The 17,658-nt window shown below is 36.6% G+C and overlaps 7 protein-coding genes across 7 annotated transcripts; 4 read left to right on the forward strand and 3 right to left on the reverse strand.

Moving 5' to 3' along the window:
* Window positions 1-111: 111 nt before the first annotated feature.
* I206_106974 (uncharacterized protein) lies at window positions 112-2,494 on the forward strand (the record flags this gene model as incomplete). Its single annotated transcript, XM_019157204.1, has 10 exons — window positions 112-332; window positions 458-539; window positions 624-744; window positions 801-898; window positions 967-1,263; window positions 1,348-1,575; window positions 1,656-1,781; window positions 1,844-2,009; window positions 2,077-2,099; window positions 2,177-2,494. 10 exons carry the CDS (start codon window positions 112-114, stop codon window positions 2,492-2,494), a joined length of 1,680 nt encoding a protein of 559 aa, XP_019009922.1.
* Window positions 2,495-2,640: 146 nt separating this feature from the next.
* Window positions 2,641-4,106, reverse strand: I206_106975 (uncharacterized protein; the record flags this gene model as incomplete). The annotated part of the gene is made up of 4 exons (XM_019157203.1): window positions 2,641-3,115; window positions 3,194-3,339; window positions 3,440-3,816; window positions 4,001-4,106. 4 exons carry the CDS (start codon window positions 4,104-4,106, stop codon window positions 2,641-2,643), a joined length of 1,104 nt encoding a protein of 367 aa, XP_019009921.1.
* Window positions 4,107-4,658: 552 nt separating this feature from the next.
* Window positions 4,659-5,241, reverse strand: I206_106976 (uncharacterized protein; the record flags this gene model as incomplete). Its single annotated transcript, XM_019157202.1, has 3 exons — window positions 4,659-4,788; window positions 4,887-5,012; window positions 5,078-5,241. 3 exons carry the CDS (start codon window positions 5,239-5,241, stop codon window positions 4,659-4,661), a joined length of 420 nt encoding a protein of 139 aa, XP_019009920.1.
* A 691-nt stretch (window positions 5,242-5,932) lies between these two features.
* On the forward strand, window positions 5,933-7,173 carry I206_106977 (uncharacterized protein; the record flags this gene model as incomplete). Its single annotated transcript, XM_019157201.1, has 6 exons — window positions 5,933-6,049; window positions 6,109-6,359; window positions 6,464-6,581; window positions 6,682-6,760; window positions 6,824-6,976; window positions 7,052-7,173. 6 exons carry the CDS (start codon window positions 5,933-5,935, stop codon window positions 7,171-7,173), a joined length of 840 nt encoding a protein of 279 aa, XP_019009919.1.
* Window positions 7,174-7,632: 459 nt separating this feature from the next.
* I206_106978 (uncharacterized protein) lies at window positions 7,633-8,817 on the forward strand (the record flags this gene model as incomplete). The annotated part of the gene is made up of 4 exons (XM_019157200.1): window positions 7,633-8,031; window positions 8,148-8,409; window positions 8,497-8,561; window positions 8,656-8,817. 4 exons carry the CDS (start codon window positions 7,633-7,635, stop codon window positions 8,815-8,817), a joined length of 888 nt encoding a protein of 295 aa, XP_019009918.1.
* A 303-nt stretch (window positions 8,818-9,120) lies between these two features.
* Window positions 9,121-14,324, reverse strand: I206_106979 (uncharacterized protein; the record flags this gene model as incomplete). Its single annotated transcript, XM_070203436.1, has 14 exons — window positions 9,121-9,268; window positions 9,337-9,431; window positions 9,521-10,698; window positions 10,762-10,876; window positions 10,971-11,398; window positions 11,465-12,310; window positions 12,362-12,510; window positions 12,564-12,823; window positions 12,879-13,088; window positions 13,146-13,361; window positions 13,427-13,789; window positions 13,848-13,997; window positions 14,062-14,203; window positions 14,257-14,324. The coding sequence occupies 14 exons, from the start codon at window positions 14,322-14,324 to the stop codon at window positions 9,121-9,123; spliced, it is 4,368 nt and encodes a 1,455-aa protein (XP_070059537.1).
* A 559-nt stretch (window positions 14,325-14,883) lies between these two features.
* I206_106980 (uncharacterized protein) lies at window positions 14,884-17,475 on the forward strand (the record flags this gene model as incomplete). The annotated part of the gene is made up of 8 exons (XM_019157198.1): window positions 14,884-15,137; window positions 15,233-15,323; window positions 15,390-15,762; window positions 15,823-15,990; window positions 16,046-16,161; window positions 16,225-16,418; window positions 16,473-16,971; window positions 17,035-17,475. 8 exons carry the CDS (start codon window positions 14,884-14,886, stop codon window positions 17,473-17,475), a joined length of 2,136 nt encoding a protein of 711 aa, XP_019009916.1.
* Between the last annotated feature and the right edge of the window lie 183 nt (window positions 17,476-17,658).

The following is a 17,658-nucleotide window of genomic DNA, read 5'->3' on the forward strand; positions in this document are numbered from 1 at the left end:
ATAATCTCGAAACCAACTTGTAGCTTTTCGGTAGATACTACTTCCCGTGATTGGATTGAATAACTAATTCGGTAAATCTTCATATTTCATATAAGTAAATAAACGAATATCATGGTATCGCCAAATGAAGGAGAAGGACAAGCTTTATTACGAACAAAATCTTCAACTTCGTCATCACACTCATCGGAGAATACTGTAAATGACATAAATACTTCAAACGAAACAACAAATTATGGTGCGGTCGAAGATGGATCTATACGAAAAGTAGAAGATGTTAAAATTTATAAATCTTTCAAAGAAATATGGCCAATTTTTTTAGGATTAACATTTGCGTGAGTGGTTAAAATGAATTTACAACAAGATCGATTTGTTTAAGGTTGATTCATTAAATCAAGTCTAAATGGGAAATATATCATAAAGAAGGTATTTTGACTAATAAAAATTTCCTTTTTAATAGTGTATTTTGTGGTGCTCTTGGTATGACGATAGTAGCGAATTTAACAATTGAAATTGGATCTTATTTTCATGCTGGATCACTTGTATGTATTACTTATTTCATCTTAAGTTTATTATTTTTATATATACACAATGATATACATTCTGACAATATTGTATGAATTTAGGCATCATGGTTAGGTACAGGTTTTTTACTTGGTTTAACAGCTATGACTCCTTTATATGGTCGATTAGCTCAAGTAATGGGTAGAAAAGGTGTAATGTTATTAGCTGTTAATCTCTATTTGAGTGAGTTTAGTTAATTATAAAAAGTTATAACAATCTAAATTTGGCAATTCATATAGTTGGAACTATTATGTGTGCACTTGCACCTTCTATGGGATTTATGATTGCTGCTAGAATCGTTGCTGGTGCAGGTAGTGGAGGTATATTAACTGTTTCTGTGAGTTTATTCTGAGGTTTTACTATGAATGATAATCAAACTTACTGATAATGGGTTTCTTTTTAAAGGCTATAATTATATCAGATTTAGTCTCTCTTGCAGATCGTGGAATGTATCAAGGTGGAACAAATTTATTATTTGGTGCAGGATCTGCACTTGGAGCTGTAGTAGGAGGAGCAATTTCAGATAAATTAGGATGGAGAGCTGCATTTTGGATTCAAGTTCCACCTGTTATATTTTCATTATTTTTAATTATTTGGAAAGTTAATGTAGATAGAGAAAAAGGTGAAGATTTAGGTGGTAATAATATTTGGGAAAAATTGAAAGGAATAGATTGGTTAGGTAGTATTTTATTAATATTTTCTGTAAGTCAATTTAATCAATAAACAAATAAAATCTTTTTCTGAAAAATAAAAAGCTGAATACGAGTTATTGTTCTTTTTTTCAAGATTTCGGCATTTTCAACTTCATCTTCATTATGGACTTCTTCACATTATAAATTAAATCATCCTTTTCCACTTGGACTTTTCATTTCTGCTTTAATTACTTTTCCATTATTTATTTGGGTTGAAAAAAAAGCTCAACATCCAATTTTACCTCTTACAATGTTATCTCGTAGTCAACCTAGATTGATTCTTTTTGGTTTCTTTTTAACTACTTTATCAAATTTTTCAAGAGTAAGTTTAAACGTTTTGAAAAATCACAATTCCTTCTACAAAAAAAAAGATGAAAGGCTAATAAATAGAAAACAATATAGTTATATATGCAACCTGTTTATCTTCACGTTACAAGAGGTTTAAATGGATCAGAAACTGGTTTATTATTATTACCAAGTTCTATTGTTGGATCATTTAGTTCTTTATACGCAGGATGGCATATGAGAGTAAGTATTCTTTACTCCTTATACGTTTTGATAAGGAATTAACTAATGTTTGTTAATTTTAGCATTGGAGAGAATATAAATGGTTTCAAGCTATTGCTTCATTCATTCCTTGGTTACAAGCTTTATCACTTACCATTTTTTGGGGTCCAAATACTAATAAAAACGAATTATGGATTGAGATGGCTTTTGGTGCTTTAGGTGGTGGTATCACCATTACAACTTTATTAAGTATGTGTTCTGACCATTAGGTAGATCTGGAGAATTCATAGCTGATCCGTTATATTTCGTATCTAAGCTTCGTTGATAGCTTGCGTAGAAGTGAGTAAATTCCTCAAGCATTTCGTTGTGTCTGCTATACTGACTGACTCATAAAATTTGATTCTCTTCTTTAAAAGCCTTCCGAACTTTCTTTGGCAATTTCAGCATGTTATCTTTCTAGAGCGTTAGGTCAAGTAATCGGTTTATCAATTTCAGCATGTATTCAACAAATTATACTTTTCTCTTCTCTCTCTTCAAGATTTCCTAATAACATTGAATTGGTTCAAAAGATTATACAAGAACCTTCTGAAATTTTACCACTTTTAGATCCAATAATGAATTTACAAGCTAAATTAGCTTATTTAGATAGTATACGTAGTGTATTCATTTTTGTTATTTTAGGTGGAATTAGTTTAAGTGTAGTTTGTCTTAGTGTAAGAGGTAAAAGATTATAGTGTTTTTTAGATGAGTTATTCGTTTAAAAAGGATAGAATAAAATAGATCAAGTCAGTTTTAGAAGATTTTATATATATATTTGCATTTATATCATTTATTTTATGAATTTTCCTTTTTGTATATGATTTAACAATTATAATCTTGTTTACCTCTTTTCAAATAAATATTTTCCTACACCCCAAGTTTCACCACCATCTAAAGCGAAAAATTCAGAACAAGCAATAAAGAAAACTCTAAATCTATAATAAGTTTTACTTCCTTCTTCTTCTCCTAAAACATTTATTAAATGTTTCATTGCTTCTTTACCATTTTTATCTTGATTAATTAACCAACTTTCTAAAGTTTTACTATAATTAATACCATTTAAAAATTTTGATTCTTTTAAAATTAAATCATTTTGAAAATATGTAAATAAATCAAAAGAAGGCATTGTACCTCCCGAAAAAAAAGTTTTTGACATCCATCCATCATTTTCTTCAAAATGATATGGTTGTGATTTATGACAAAATATATGTATAAATAAATTTCCTTTTGGTTTAAGCCATGTTGAAATTTTTTGAAATAATTGTGGATATGATTTCATATGTTCAAACATTTCAATTGACATTATATGTGTGAATCTTTTTATTTTTTTAAAAAAATAAATAAATCATTTTATCATCTTGAAAAATTGAGTTTTGATGGAAAAATAAACTTACTGTTCTTTTTGTTCAAAATCGTATATATTTACATCACCAGTTATAACTTCTATATTATTGAATCCCTTTTCAGCTGCTTTCGAATCAATATATTCTTTTTGCGTGCGAGAATTTGAAAGCATCTTAATTTGAGCTAGAGGATAATGCTATATAAATGAATTATACAAAAGTCAATTATCTATCGATATTTATTGATTGTTTGAAAACCCTTCTGAAAATTTGATTGCGGGATAAATTATAACACACCTCAGCAAGGAATAAACCTAAACTACCCCAACCACAACCTAAATCTAAAATTTTTAAACCTTCACCTTCTTTACCAATTTCACCACCATCAATTGAATTTCCTACACCTCTTAAACCAAGTCCAAGTTTTGCATCAGAACAATAAGAAGATAACATTAAATCTTCTGCTTCTGTTAAAGTTTTAACAGATTTATTATTTATTGGATCAGTCCAAAGACAAGATGAATATTTCATTCTTGGACCCATACATAATGAATGAAAAGAAGTTGGTACTTCATAATGTTGTTCATTAGCTTCTGAGGTATGTGTTGCGATTGGTCTATTATATAAATCTTTTATAAATTCCATTTTTGCAGCGTGATTTGCTCCGAATGATCCTGTTCATCAACAAGTATTAGCTTCTTTTCATCCTCCTCGTACCAATTTGAGCCATCCTTGTGTCCCAAAGCCATGAATCCCTTTCGACTAGACAAAATACCTGTCTTTCGCCTTTGATTCGGCCGGCCCTTCACCAAGTTTCGAGCCCTCTCTGCCTTTTTCATGCTAGATAAAGCAACTCACCATGATCAATCTCTCTTAATCGCTTTCTACATAATTGCCTAATGACTGGTCGAAGAGCAGTATCAGGTATATAACCTTTATCTAATAAAGCATATGCGTAATCCATTGTGTAGTTGCTTAAGAGATTTGTCAATCTCAAGATGTCAGCTAAACAGGGCAAGTGATATAACAATATGATATCAGGAAGAAATCGAGCTTAGAGGTAAAGTACAGAAAACAATTTCAGAACGAACAAAACTATTCTCATGGGCTATGAGACACATTTATTGACGATGACGATTCACAACCGGTTACCTACCTATCAGCGGCTTGTTGTTAAAACGTAAGAAGATTGCAAGGCACGATCGGACTTTTGTAAGCGATAGATCGAATTATGACTACCCTTCGGTCAATGACCGAGGGAATTCTTGAACATATATACTAAACTGCATTCGACAAGATTATATGAACATGAATTAATTATACTATATACTTAGATTATACTTGAAGAGCATAATTATTTGCTTATTCTTCACTTCATTCTACAGACTTGCGACTTTATAAGGTATTATACTTATTATGCTACGAAGGTTTTCTGATCTTCTTCTGAATTATACTTTGGATTGATTTATGGAAAGACGAACGGGTTTATTGAATTTACTGAACCTCAGAGATGGTTTCACTCAGTTTGAGCAGGAGAATCTGCTGTTGCCGATGTGGTACCGTATGCTTCTTCCTTTGAAACGATAGGAAGGGTTGGACTTTCGGCGAAAAGTGAAAAATCAGCAGCATCTTCAATTCTGAATTGGCTATCATACATTTTATTGTGAATCAGCCTTAATCTAAAAAACATATATTTGACTCGAGGGAATCAAGTTTTAATGTGGAAGCGATCAAATTGACTTACAAGCTACTGTTGAATGGATAAGAATTAATATCGGCAAAGTGGTAGATATATGATTTAATAGCTTTATTATCAAAAATTACGGTTTCATTGGTAATGTTTTGTCCTGGATAAGATAAAATTCCAGTACTATGCCATGGTAAGGATATGTGAGTATTTTCTGCTAATTGAAGATGAAAGAAATAAGAACTTACAAGGTATAATTACCTGAACCACCTGTCCATCCTATATTATATCCTGCAATCTCGACGTAATATTCAGGCCGATATCCCGTGAAAGCTACTTGGTCTACTTTCTTGACTAAAGGTGCAGCATATGCGAATAATGGAATAAGGAGTAATGACCAGAAAGCTATCATAGTGATACTCTTTCAAGTTTAGTTACTGAAGAAAACGAATTAAGTTTGAGGGAATTGTAATTGAGTGAAGATTATATATTCGCAAAACAATGTTCGTGCTAGAATAAAATTTGACATATCATTGCCTTCCTTATATACTGTCTGATAAATGCATAGCTTCGGATGAAAACGTCATGACGAATATACTAGTCAACTTTACTCCTTTGTAACTTCTGCTAATCCGGTGATATCGCTCCACTGTAAAATGACAATCCCTTGATCTACATAACTAATCTGACACGACTTGATCTAATCAGATGACATATTGCACAGCTCTTCCCATTGGTTTGACTTTGATAGTCGGGGATAAATTTAAGAATCAGGCTAAGCTTTGTATTCCCACACATGCTTATTATAGTCACTTTTTGCTAGCTTGTCTCAAGTATATGATCTATGTAGTTGTCCTGAATGATGATTATCCGAAAATCAATCACGCGCGTTAGCATATAATACCTCCCGGAGTTATGGTCTTACTCCGCTGATATTTCGGATTCTCTTACGTCAAAGTGTATCTTTGAGAATCATTTGTGATAATATAATGTAATTGAAATAATAGCAAGTCGGTACAGAGAATAAAACCTCAGATTCATTCATGTCTGCTCGCGAATTAGACCCACTTTCACCCACTCGACGTAAGATACCACAAGTAAAAATGGCAGATGTAGACATTTTAATGCCTTCAGAGGCTGGATCATCATCTTCTTCACTTTCAAGAAAACAACATTTGATGAATACTTTCGAATCATATCGATCAGAATTAGATACAGATGTAAGAATTCATTGTTATTGATATGATGAGTCTGGCGAGCTGACTTGAAGATGAGCTAGAACGAAAGAAGAGAACGTTTAATAATAACTTCCAGATCAATAACTCAATTATCAAAAAAACTTATATTTCATTTACATCGAAATGCCACTTCCCTTTCACCTTCGTTGAAAGAGAAATGCCTAAAAGAAGGAAGAGGTAAAGAAAGAGAAATTTGGAAATTGTTCAATAAAATAAGGGACGAGTTGGACAGTATAGGGAATGGTGGAGATAGTGAAGCTAAAGAGGCATATTGGAGATGGAATAGACAAGTGTGAGTGGTTTTTATCAATTTGCTAAATCAAAACATATTGCTTTCAGTTTTTGAAAACTCTAACACACTATACGGATTGTGCCTGATATAATGAAACAAATTAGATCACCTGGTTTAGAAGAATACATAGAAGGTTTATCATTTTTATATTACCTAGAACATAAATCCCTTGTACCTCTCGAAGAGGTTCAAAGGACATTATCAGATGAGAATGGACAATCTGTATGTCTTCATTCCTATTCATTCTCTCTGAGTTTAGAGAATCAGAGTGGTAAATCAGAAATCAATCTGAAAGCTGACATCAATTTTGCTCCGAACGCAGCTCGTAGTCGTAACACCTGAAGATTATATATTGGGAATGTCGGATTTAACGGGAGAATTGATGCGATACGCTACCAATGGTCAGCTCTTGATTGTCTTGTGTCTTCAAGATTCTTTTAACTGATAAGTTCGGACTGATTTAGCTTTAAGTACTGGAGATCATAATACCCCTTTGGAAGTTTGTGATTTTGTACGAACAGTGAAATCACATTTCGATGGTATACCGCCGCATATGCTCTATAAATTATCAAAAAAACAAGAGGAGACTACAAGATCGTTAGAGAAGATAGAAAGGGGTAAGTTGATGATAGGGATCTTCATTTTATTCCCGACTTAAGCGATTATAAGCTGATCTTCAATCGTTGTGATAGTTTGTTATGCTCTACGATTAAGATTGATAGAGTTTGCCGATAAGCCTGAGGTATTGGCTATGATGGCTAAGAGAGCATTGGAGGATGCAGCTGAGAAGGACGAAAGAGGAAAGGACGAGTAAATGGATTGTTGTAGAAAGGCCGATCATTCAGGTTATCTAAATGCTTGGAGTTCATGAGGATAGACTGACGCATGGATGAAGTGAGCTTTGACGCTTAGGTGTACTGGCATTGTTCATAGAGCATGCTGAATCTCGAGATATTATACATACCGATAGAGGGTCATTCTCGGTGCTCACATCACATCAATGCATACACTTATGTTGTCGTCCTTGCATAGAGCAGAATACTTTAGCTTTGTAAGATGGAAATTGAGTGATCGTCAATGTGCCACTTTGGATTCCGTTTGATAGTGGGTTTGTTTATATCTCTATCTGTACCTGATTGCTCCACCTCGTTATACGTGTACGTCAATTCAGATCAAACGAAGCCATAATAAGTCAACCTCATTTTGCTTGACTTTGCTTTCTCAAACCACCTTGGCCTCCTTCCTTGATAACACCAATTGAATAATAATCAAAATGACCGTAATCGATAAAGTCAAATCAGCCTTTACTTCAGATTCTCCTGAAACAACTACAACTTCCACTCAATCAAATGCTACACCATCTCATACTGAAGAGAAAAACGTTCCATCTCATCCAAAAGAATCAAATGCCAAAAGTGTACCTGAAACAGCAGTTTTAAGTGATAAAGCTGTATTTGATCAAAATAAAGTAACAGTTATTTTTGTTTTAGGTGGACCAGGTGCAGGTAAAGGAACACAATGTGAAAAATTAGTAAATGATTATAAATTTAAACATCTTTCTGCAGGTGATTTATTAAGAGAAGAAAGAAATAGACCTGGAAGTACATATGGTGAATTAATTACTGAATATATAAGAGAAGGTAAAATTGTTCCTCAAGAAGTTACAATTAAGGTGAGTGAGCGAATTAATTGTTTTTTTTTTTTTCAAAATTTAAATTCGACAATAATGAGATTTTCAGATTTAAGAAATGCTAATATTTGAAATTGATGATTTTTTGGGTAATCAAGTTACTTGAAAATGCAATGTCATCTACTTTAGCTTCACCACCTAATACAACTAATGAATGGTTAAATGGTAAAGGAAGATTTTTAATTGATGGATTTCCTAGAAAAATGGATCAAGCTTTAAAATTTGATGAATCAGTTGTAAAATCTTCTTTTGTTTTATTTTTTTCAACTAATGAAAATATTTTACTTGAAAGATTATTAGAAAGAGGTAAAACAAGTGGAAGAGATGATGATAATAAAGAAAGTATTGTTAAAAGATTTAGTGAGTTTATATTGTGATCTTCATTTTAAATGAAAATGATATCTAAAAATAAAATAAAAACTAATTTACTTTTAAATACTTTTATAGGAACTTTCGTTGAAACTTCTATGCCTGTTGTAGATTATTATAGAAAATTAGGTAAAGTTGTTGAAGTAAGTATTATGTTCATTTGTGATATGTCCTTTCAAGTCAATCTTTTTATCTGTTTTTTTTCCTCAAACTGACTATTATGAAATTGAAATTCAGATTGATTCTTCACCACCTATTGATGAAGTATATGAAAAAGTCAAAATTGAAATTGATCAAAGATTAAATTCATCTTCGACACAAACTTCTAATACTACCCAGAGTACTTCCACTACAAATGCTTCAAATGATGCTGCTCCTATACTTGCTCCAGCTATTTAGTTTGATGTTGTATCTATCTCATATAGATATCAGTGTCTAGAATTAGTGCTCATCGAAACAGACTAGATAGATAAGAACAATCCAAGCTATATAGAATATTTCAATCAATGGATCTTAACATCAGTATGGATATAATCAAAGAAAAAATCCTAAAAAAAACAGATATTACACTAATAGGTGTTTAGATTGGTAGATCATTAATTATACATATATATCTTTATGCATAGATCATTAAAAACCAAAGAGAATAACATATAAAAACATGAAATATCGTAAATAATGATTATAGCAAATAATCCCACTTTAATACACATCAATCTCCATTCCATTTCCATTTATATGGTTTAAACCATTATAAGATTTTATCCTATCTTGACCAGCTTTATAAGCTGATTCGAAAAGTAAAGGTTTTTTCCTTGGTAAGATTGGTGCAGGAGTAACGATTGATGCGCTTTAAAATCAAATTAGAGTTTAGTATACAAAGTGCTTATGTCTTAAAAAGTATAAAATGTTACTTACAGAGAAGTCCCACATCCTGGAGCAGGTGTACCCATGATAATACATTCTGATACACCTTGAATTTCATCTTTCTTTGAAAATAAAGAAGCATCGAACTGAAAGAAGGATCGATTTAGCTTTTGATTACGACTTATCCATCTCAAAGGTATCACCAACCAAAAAAAGAAAAGGTTAAAAAACTTACTAAATGATCAGTAGTTTTTTCAAAAGAAGCCAACATTAAAACTGAATCTTTCATTTTTTGGACACCGAAACGAGTTATACCTAAAACTTCACCTTTATAAGTCATTACATCACCTAAAAGCATTACATGTCGTGGATCAATTGACATTCCATGTGATTTCATTGTATGTTGAATTTCATTATAAATTGTTGATCTTGCAGCTTCAATTCCTAAAACTTTTTGAGTTTCCATTACATGATTTGTTTTAGTTTTTAATCCATCAACACCTTCTGTACCCATAACTTCACTTAATCCATATCCCGTAACTAATAATCTATGAATTTTTTCATTTTTTTCATCTTTTGTTACTACACCTCTATCAACTGAAGGTAAACCTTTAACTTGAATATCACCGATTGCTCTCTTTAAAAATTTCAACCTTTCATAAATTCCTCCTGAATTCTTTTCTTTATCTTTTGGAGGTTCATCAATCCATACTCTAATTCTAGATGTTTTTGTACTTATATGTATAGAACCTTCAGGTATTTTCAATTTAGGAGCAGCAACTAAAGACCATTTGATTGATTCTAAAGTAATCTCCAATTGAAGTCTTCGAACAGCTTTCATATCTATATGAATCTCAATATAAGCATTGGCGTTAGTCCAACTTTCTTCTATACAACTGGCGATATCCGAAAGAACAGTTCGTTCAATTCGACCTTTCACTATTCGAGCAGCAGTTTCACTTTCAGGTATATTCATTTCGGCAGTGATGATAGGTGTTGAGATTACTTTGGCAGCATTGATAATCTCCTTGATACGAGGTACACCCAACGTTACGTTCATAGAGGCGACACCGGCGAAATGGAAAGTTTTCAACGTCATTTGTGTTCCTGGTTCACCAATAGATTGGGCTCCGACAGCACCGACTGTTGATCCAGGTTCAATCTTCGCTCGTAGGTATCGAATTCTACAATTTTCAAGGAACGAGTTGAGTTGAGCTTCAGTTACTTTGTTGGCGTTTTCTAAGACTTGTCGAATCGCTCGATCCTCGGAAACCAACAAATCCTCGTACTCCTCTGCCATAGCTTTATCATCTGCATCGGGTAAACCTCTGGCTACACGTTGATTGACCATAGTCTTGACAATCTTGTTGATAATGAAATTGTACGTCGTTTCTCTGTATTTCTCGTGACATCCTTCCCAGCCCGGTAACAATGGTGGTGGAGGGGGCGGAGTAGGTTCTTTGATGACCTTTCTACCTCGTTTCGGTTTTTGTGCAGGTGGTGGAGGTGGGACAGATTCAGGATATATCCTTTGAGCGATTTCTCGAACTTCATAAGGCAATAATGCTTTTCCAGATCTACTGGCGGTTCGCTTCAATTCACTCATGATCAGCCCAATCTCGACAATGAGTCTAGATCTCCTTACAGAAGGGCACTGTCGAAATGTGGGATGTTGAACGACTTACACAAGCATGAGTCCAACTTCGAACATACTCCACCGGAGTAGCATCACCTTCCAAACAAGCTGGATCCAACATATCATCTCCGTACTGGAATTGTACTATACCTCCAACACTGTTCCTTACGGATAAATCGTAATGCGTACAAAGATCTTCAAGAGCTTTCATAAGTCTTCTAGCCATATAACCAGTTTCAGCAGTTTTGACCGCAGTATCGACCAAACCTTCTCTACCTGAAATAGCGTGGAAAAGGAACTCAGTGGGTGTTAAACCTGAAAAGAAAGAATTCCGGACAAATCCCTTTGACGGTGGATTCTTCGATTTCTTCCTGAAATGTGGCAGGGATCGATCTTGGAAACCATTCGGTACACGAGAACCCGCAATAATCTGTTGCCCTACACAAGCTACCATTTGGGCGACGTTGATAACCGAACCTGTATACAGAAGCTATAATCAGCTATACATATTGAGATAACGAGGTGTACACGAAGGAAGGCTACCTTTAGAACCACACGTAGCCATAATGAGTGGAGCGTTGTGTCTACTCAATTCTTGCATACAAATCTTACCGACCGCTTCTCTGACAGCTGAGAGGGTACCAGAAATCTTTTGTTCCAGGGTAGCTTCTTGATCACAACCAGGAGCGTTCTCCAATTTCCCTTTCTTCGCTAAATCGATAAACTCGTCACATTCTTCATAGGCTTTTTCAACTTTAGCATCTTTGGAAGCGAATAGTACTGGACCGGGTATAACGTCATTAATACCTAATGAGAATCCAATATTCGCCAAGAATCTCGCTGAAAGTTTAGCAAGTCTGTTCATTGCTTTTGCAGCTTCTTCAGGTCCATAATCTCGTAATATTACTCCGAACACCGAATTCTTCTTTCCATCACCTACGGTATTCTTATCGAAGACTCCACACATAATCTCACTGTTCTGAATCACTAGATAACCATCATTCGGTGACATGTCCGGCGGGAAATTATCTGATTTTGCAGGATCTACCAATGTACGACATTTCGCTTCTAGATTGACTAAGACATGTGATGATTTATTCGGTTTCATGAGGAGATTGAAGATTTGTTTACCTGTCCACATTCGGACTGGTTTCCAAATGACTGGTGGGGGAAGTTCAATGGGCAAGTTGGCGTCGCCCAGATAAGAAGCTATCTGTGCGAATTGTTGTCGATCAAAAAATCGATCTCTTCGTGAAAGAAGGTAAGAGGCAGTAATGAAATCTTGAATAGCAGCAATAATGGGTTCTCCATTTCGCGGCGTCACCAAATTCTTCTTAACTGACATCAACTCTAATGCTTCTGTACGCGCCTCCTCAGTTTGCGGAACATCTACAGGCACATTTAGCTACATTTTCCGCTGAGAAAGACGGACACACTTACGCAAATTCATTTCGTCACCATCGAAATCAGCGTTATAAGGGTTACAGACACACTCGTTCAACCTGAACGTACGCCAAGGCCGAACTCTGACTCGATGACACATGATGGACAGCTTGTGCAAACTCGGTTGACGGTTGAACAACACAATACTAAGACATTCTTCAGCGCACATTATGGCAAGTCAGACATGATTGCCGCTCACTCTCCATCCCGTACATGTCGATGCACGATATCTCCAATTTGGAGGTCCCTTGCCCATCTCTTTCTTGCTTCTCGGTCTTTCATGACATGTAACGCGATTCGCATAGGCGGTTGACCGTTGTCCCCTCGCCTCTCTAGCACGTTGGCACCAGGGTGTAGTCTCGATCCATTGACGATGGCGTCCTGCATGGCAGCTTTATTGTAGTCTGTTACGCGCTCAGGATACGATAATTTCACAGCTACTTTTTCCGGTACAGCAACCTGATAAAGGTTGTGTAAGCTGCGTCAGATCATATCGCGGAAAAGGCAGGCTTACCTCGTCAATCCTCAGATTAGGATCTGGTCCAATGACAGTACGACCTGAAAAGTCCACACGTTTACCTGACAAATTTCCTCTGAATCGACCTTGTTTACCCTTCAACCGTTGCACGAAACCTCTTATAGGCTTTGCTCCTAGCGTTTGCATACCCGGTGCTTGAGAGTTGATGTAAAGCGCTACAGATTGTCCTAATGCTTCCCAATTCGTCTGTTTCATAAAAATTAGTCTTCCTAGTTTGTACCAAGTGCCATTGCAGGTACTCACAGTGATAAGTTCTATTCCCATACCTTTATCCATCATGATAGATACGTTGTTGTTGATATTTACAATCTCTGCTAATTTCGCAGTGAGATCATCTTCGTTATTTCCCGCTTCTGAAGCAACGGACGGCCGTATACACGGTGGAGGGACAGAGATATACTGCCATATATAATCTTCCGGTCGACCAATATCAGGATGCAGCGACAGTAATTCACAGTCCTGCAGAGTTTCTCAACAGTTTAGTTTGTTCATTGCGATAACTTAAAAATCTTCAACCAACTCACTTCGGCGGTAACTCTTTTGAACAGATCCAAAACTTTCAGCGGATTCAAATCTTCCACAGCTTTACTCAAATGGGTAGCTACAGCTGAATTGTCCGCTACAGCAGTTTTGAAAGTGCTCATCCATTCATCCTTCAGAGCAGCCATTTTAGTTGCCCTGTATGGTTCGTGACTAATCTTCATAGGACCAGACTTTTTCACTACTCCATTTGCTGCACCGCAATATCCACAAATGTTTCTCTTTTTACATGACGCTAATACTGCTTTTGATGCTGATTGTCTCTGTAATGATTCTAAACCTGGTCGTCGGAATCTTTTCAGGTAAGTCGTCCTTTCGTTTGTTGGCAATAAAACTCTTGCACATGTCTAGATTTGATTGACTGAGATCAATTGATGTAGACGAAAATACCTAGAAATCACTCACTTTACATATACAAGAAAGCATGTTGATAGTGGGTCTGAAATACCCTATGTGAAAGACTGGTAATGCCAATTTGACATATCCGTAATGTCCAACACATTTTGCCGCTTCTTCACCACATGTTAAACATTTTTTCCCCTTTTCATTAGGACCCTATGAGATGTATACATATTAGCTCTTCACACCTATTGCTAATTAACGTTATGATTTGGCTCACCATTCTCCCGTCTAGAGGTCCATGACTCGCTGTGGTCCGGCTTCCATCTTCATGATTCTGATACAGGTCTGAATGACTGACTTGGACTTCAGATATTCGTACTATATCTTTTGGCGTAAACGGTTGGAATTGGATATGTTTGCTGAACCGTACAAGTCAGTTTGATACGATGAAGATTCCAAGTGAGATACTTACATTCTCCTAGGAACGTCAGAGGAAACATATCGTTTCTCATTCTGATCTATGGGAGCCCAAGGATCCATTTTGTCGGTTTTGGACTTTTTTGAAGATTGCGAGCGTGTAAAGGTGAATCAAGTTATAAGAAGAAATCGGTCCGGAAGCCTCTGCGAACGACTTCCGGCTTCCCTGTGTCTGCTGAGGTGTATTGAGTAGAGGATTGGATGTATCAATCTGGCCGTGCAGTCAAGTAAGAATTAAGATTATTGTTACTTGATCACCATGGTTATTCATGTCAACTTCTCATCCGAAATAATCTTGGGCCAAATACAAATTACGTAACATCATATGTTCGTTGTATATGGGGAACTGAATTACATTTGTATTTACTATTACTATTGTGACGTTGCCAGTCGCTCGAGTGTCTCTTACCTCGATAGCTATAAGTATGATAACAATGTTATACGTTGATTCATCAATGTGTTGACAGTAATAAGCGTTTCCAACAGACAACAGATCTTGCACAAGAAGTGAACAAGATCTCACTCCCTTTTCGTCAGATTGACGCGGACCGATCCCCAACCTTATCAGTTGCACTCTTCAGATAGGTCATATATCTAAGAAATCCCATTAACCTATCTCACAATGTCGCGTCCGACTCTTCTTCAATCCCAAACGAATGCCTTACTTACTCTCTTGAATCTGAATCAGCAACCACCAGCAGCGAGTTCATCTGCTGGACCTTTCCCAAGATCCTCAACACCATCTTCAAACTTTGACGAGAATTCACAAGCACCTTTAGTATGGAAAGTGTTAATACTGGATGAACAAAGTAAGGATATCTTAGCTACGAGTTTGAGGGTTCAAGACTTGAGGGAACAAGGTGTTACTCTGCATATGTAAGTAATTTCAGGAATTATTCTCGGTCTGATTCGTGACGATCTTTCCGTGTTCCATGCGCAGCAAGATGCTCATATGCATCACCTTTGACTAGGCAACTACATACTGCTAGACCACCATTAGCGGATGTGCCAGCTGTGTATTTTGTCTCACCGACTCTGGCTAACATAAAACGTATTGCTGAGGTATGTTCCATCGCTGTGATGTACTGGTAATTTTGGAGGCTCACTGGGTATGCTCGCGTTATACAGGATTTGAACCCACCATTATACTCTTCATACCACTTATCATTCACCTCGTCTCTGCCCAGATCCTTATTAGAAGAATTAGCCAGCTTGATACTTGCCAACGATCCAAGTGGAAGTACAGGTCAATTGATCTCTTCGGTGCATGATCAATTTTTAGATTTCCTCGTTCCCTCGCCAAATTTGTTTTCGTTATTACCAAGAAGGGAGATCCAGCAAAACGAAGTCAATGGCAATGCGAAAGCCAAAGCTCCACAAAAGGAAATCGAAGGGAGACCGAGCTACGTTGTCCTGAATGATCCAAAAGCTGGAGAATTGGAAATTGACGAGGAGGTTGAAAGAGTTGCCAAAGGCTTATTTAGCGTTATCACTACCATGAGTTGGTCGATTGTCTGCACAGCTAACTCAAAGGAGTAAGCTGACCTGCGCGTATGATTAGATTACATACCTATCATACGGTGTCCAAGAGGAAATGCTGCGGAAATGGTAGCTAGAAAGTTGGAAGCCAAATTACGAGATCATATAGCTTCGAATGCTTCTCAACGTGGAGGAGCTGGACGAGATGGAGCCTATGGTGTGGATGGGCTCAATAGTCTGCAGAGACCTTGTAAGTCGTCCCATTATTTCCGTCCGATATACAAAGCTGATATTCTGTGATGCAGTGTTGGTGATACTAGACAGAAATGTTGATTTGATCCCCATGCTTTCTCATTCTTGGACCTACCAAGCTCTAGTCCATGATGTTCTGGATATGAAATTGAACAGAGTAACCGTTGAGGTAAGCAATGTTCCTGGGTTTTCATCCACGCAGCACCGCTTACCTCAGGTTCCGTATCCTTAGTCACCTGAAAACGGACGATTGCAGAAGAAATCATATGACATTGATTCAAAAGACTTCTTCTGGGACAAAAACGCTGGAAATCCTTTCCCACAAGTCGCCGAAGACATTGACACAGAACTCAGCAGGTATAAGGCTGATGCAGCGGAGATTACAAGATCAACAGGTATCAGCGATGTCAACGATGTAGCCCAAATGTGAGTTGTATTGATAAATTTCGAAAGACATCACGACTGACGTACTCCGCATAGTGATTTCTCATCAAACACTGCTAATCTCAAAACAGCCATAACTGCTTTACCAGAATTAACAGCACGGAAGCACACCTTGGACACTCACATGAACATCGCTACCGCACTTTTGCAGTCAATCAAAGAAAGGGGTTTAGATAATCTGTTCCAGGTAGAAGAGACTGCCGCCCGGCAAAGCAAAGCACAGATCATTGCAACGCTCAAAGGTCAAACGGATGATCCAGAACAAACCGCCCACCCTACCCCAGATGATCAGTTGCGATTGGTCATCATCTATTACCTTTCTATGATGGACGCTCTACCAAAAGATGATCTGGCAGAATTGACTAATCAACTCAAAGAAGCTGGAGCTGATGCGAACGCACTGGAGTACGTGAAGAAGGTCAGAGAAATCACAAGAATGACGATGATGGCGACTCAACCTGCCATCGCTGCCGCTCAACCTGCACCTTCGGCGGGTGGAGAATGGACAAGGGGCTTCAGTGCTTTAGGTAATAGAGTGAGTAATACTGGCAAAAAGAGTATAAGGGTAATCTGACATTTAGCTAATATGCAATTGTAGATCACTGATAGGCTAAGAGAAGGAGGTATAACTGGAGTAGGATTAGATAATATAATATCAGGAGTGAAGAACTTCTTACCTGCTCGAAAAGAATTAACAGTGACGAGATTGGTTGAAGCTTTGATGGAACCTTCAACGGCAGCGACACAGGCGTTACAAGATACGGATGATTATTTATACTTTGATCCTCGTGCATCAAGAGGAAGAAATCCTACTACTACTAGTAGTGGCAAGGGGAGACAACAGTATAACGAAAGTGTAGTTTTCGTTGTTGGTGGTGGAGGTTACGTAGAATATGGTAACTTGATGGAATGGGCAAATAGGAATAAAGAAGGTGGGGCTGGAATAGGAGGAAATAACAAGAAGATCACTTATGGTAGTACGGAAATACTTAACCCTACTGCTTTCGTCAAGACTCTTGCTGAACTAGGAGCTGCATAAATTATTAGATTAGTTATTAAATTCTTCTCTTATTCGTATATAGACGACTGTATGTTAAAGGAGACAACAGCAAATGACATCATCATTTTATCATACTCGGTTCGGTGATTACCGCGTAGCGCTGGGTGTCTGTGTATTGTTATCATTGTTGTCATTGACCATTACATTGTTGCCGAAACAAGA

Source organism: Kwoniella pini, chromosome 10 (genome assembly GCF_000512605.2).
Source record: "Kwoniella pini CBS 10737 chromosome 10, complete sequence".
Lineage (NCBI taxonomy): Eukaryota > Fungi > Basidiomycota > Tremellomycetes > Tremellales > Cryptococcaceae > Kwoniella > Kwoniella pini.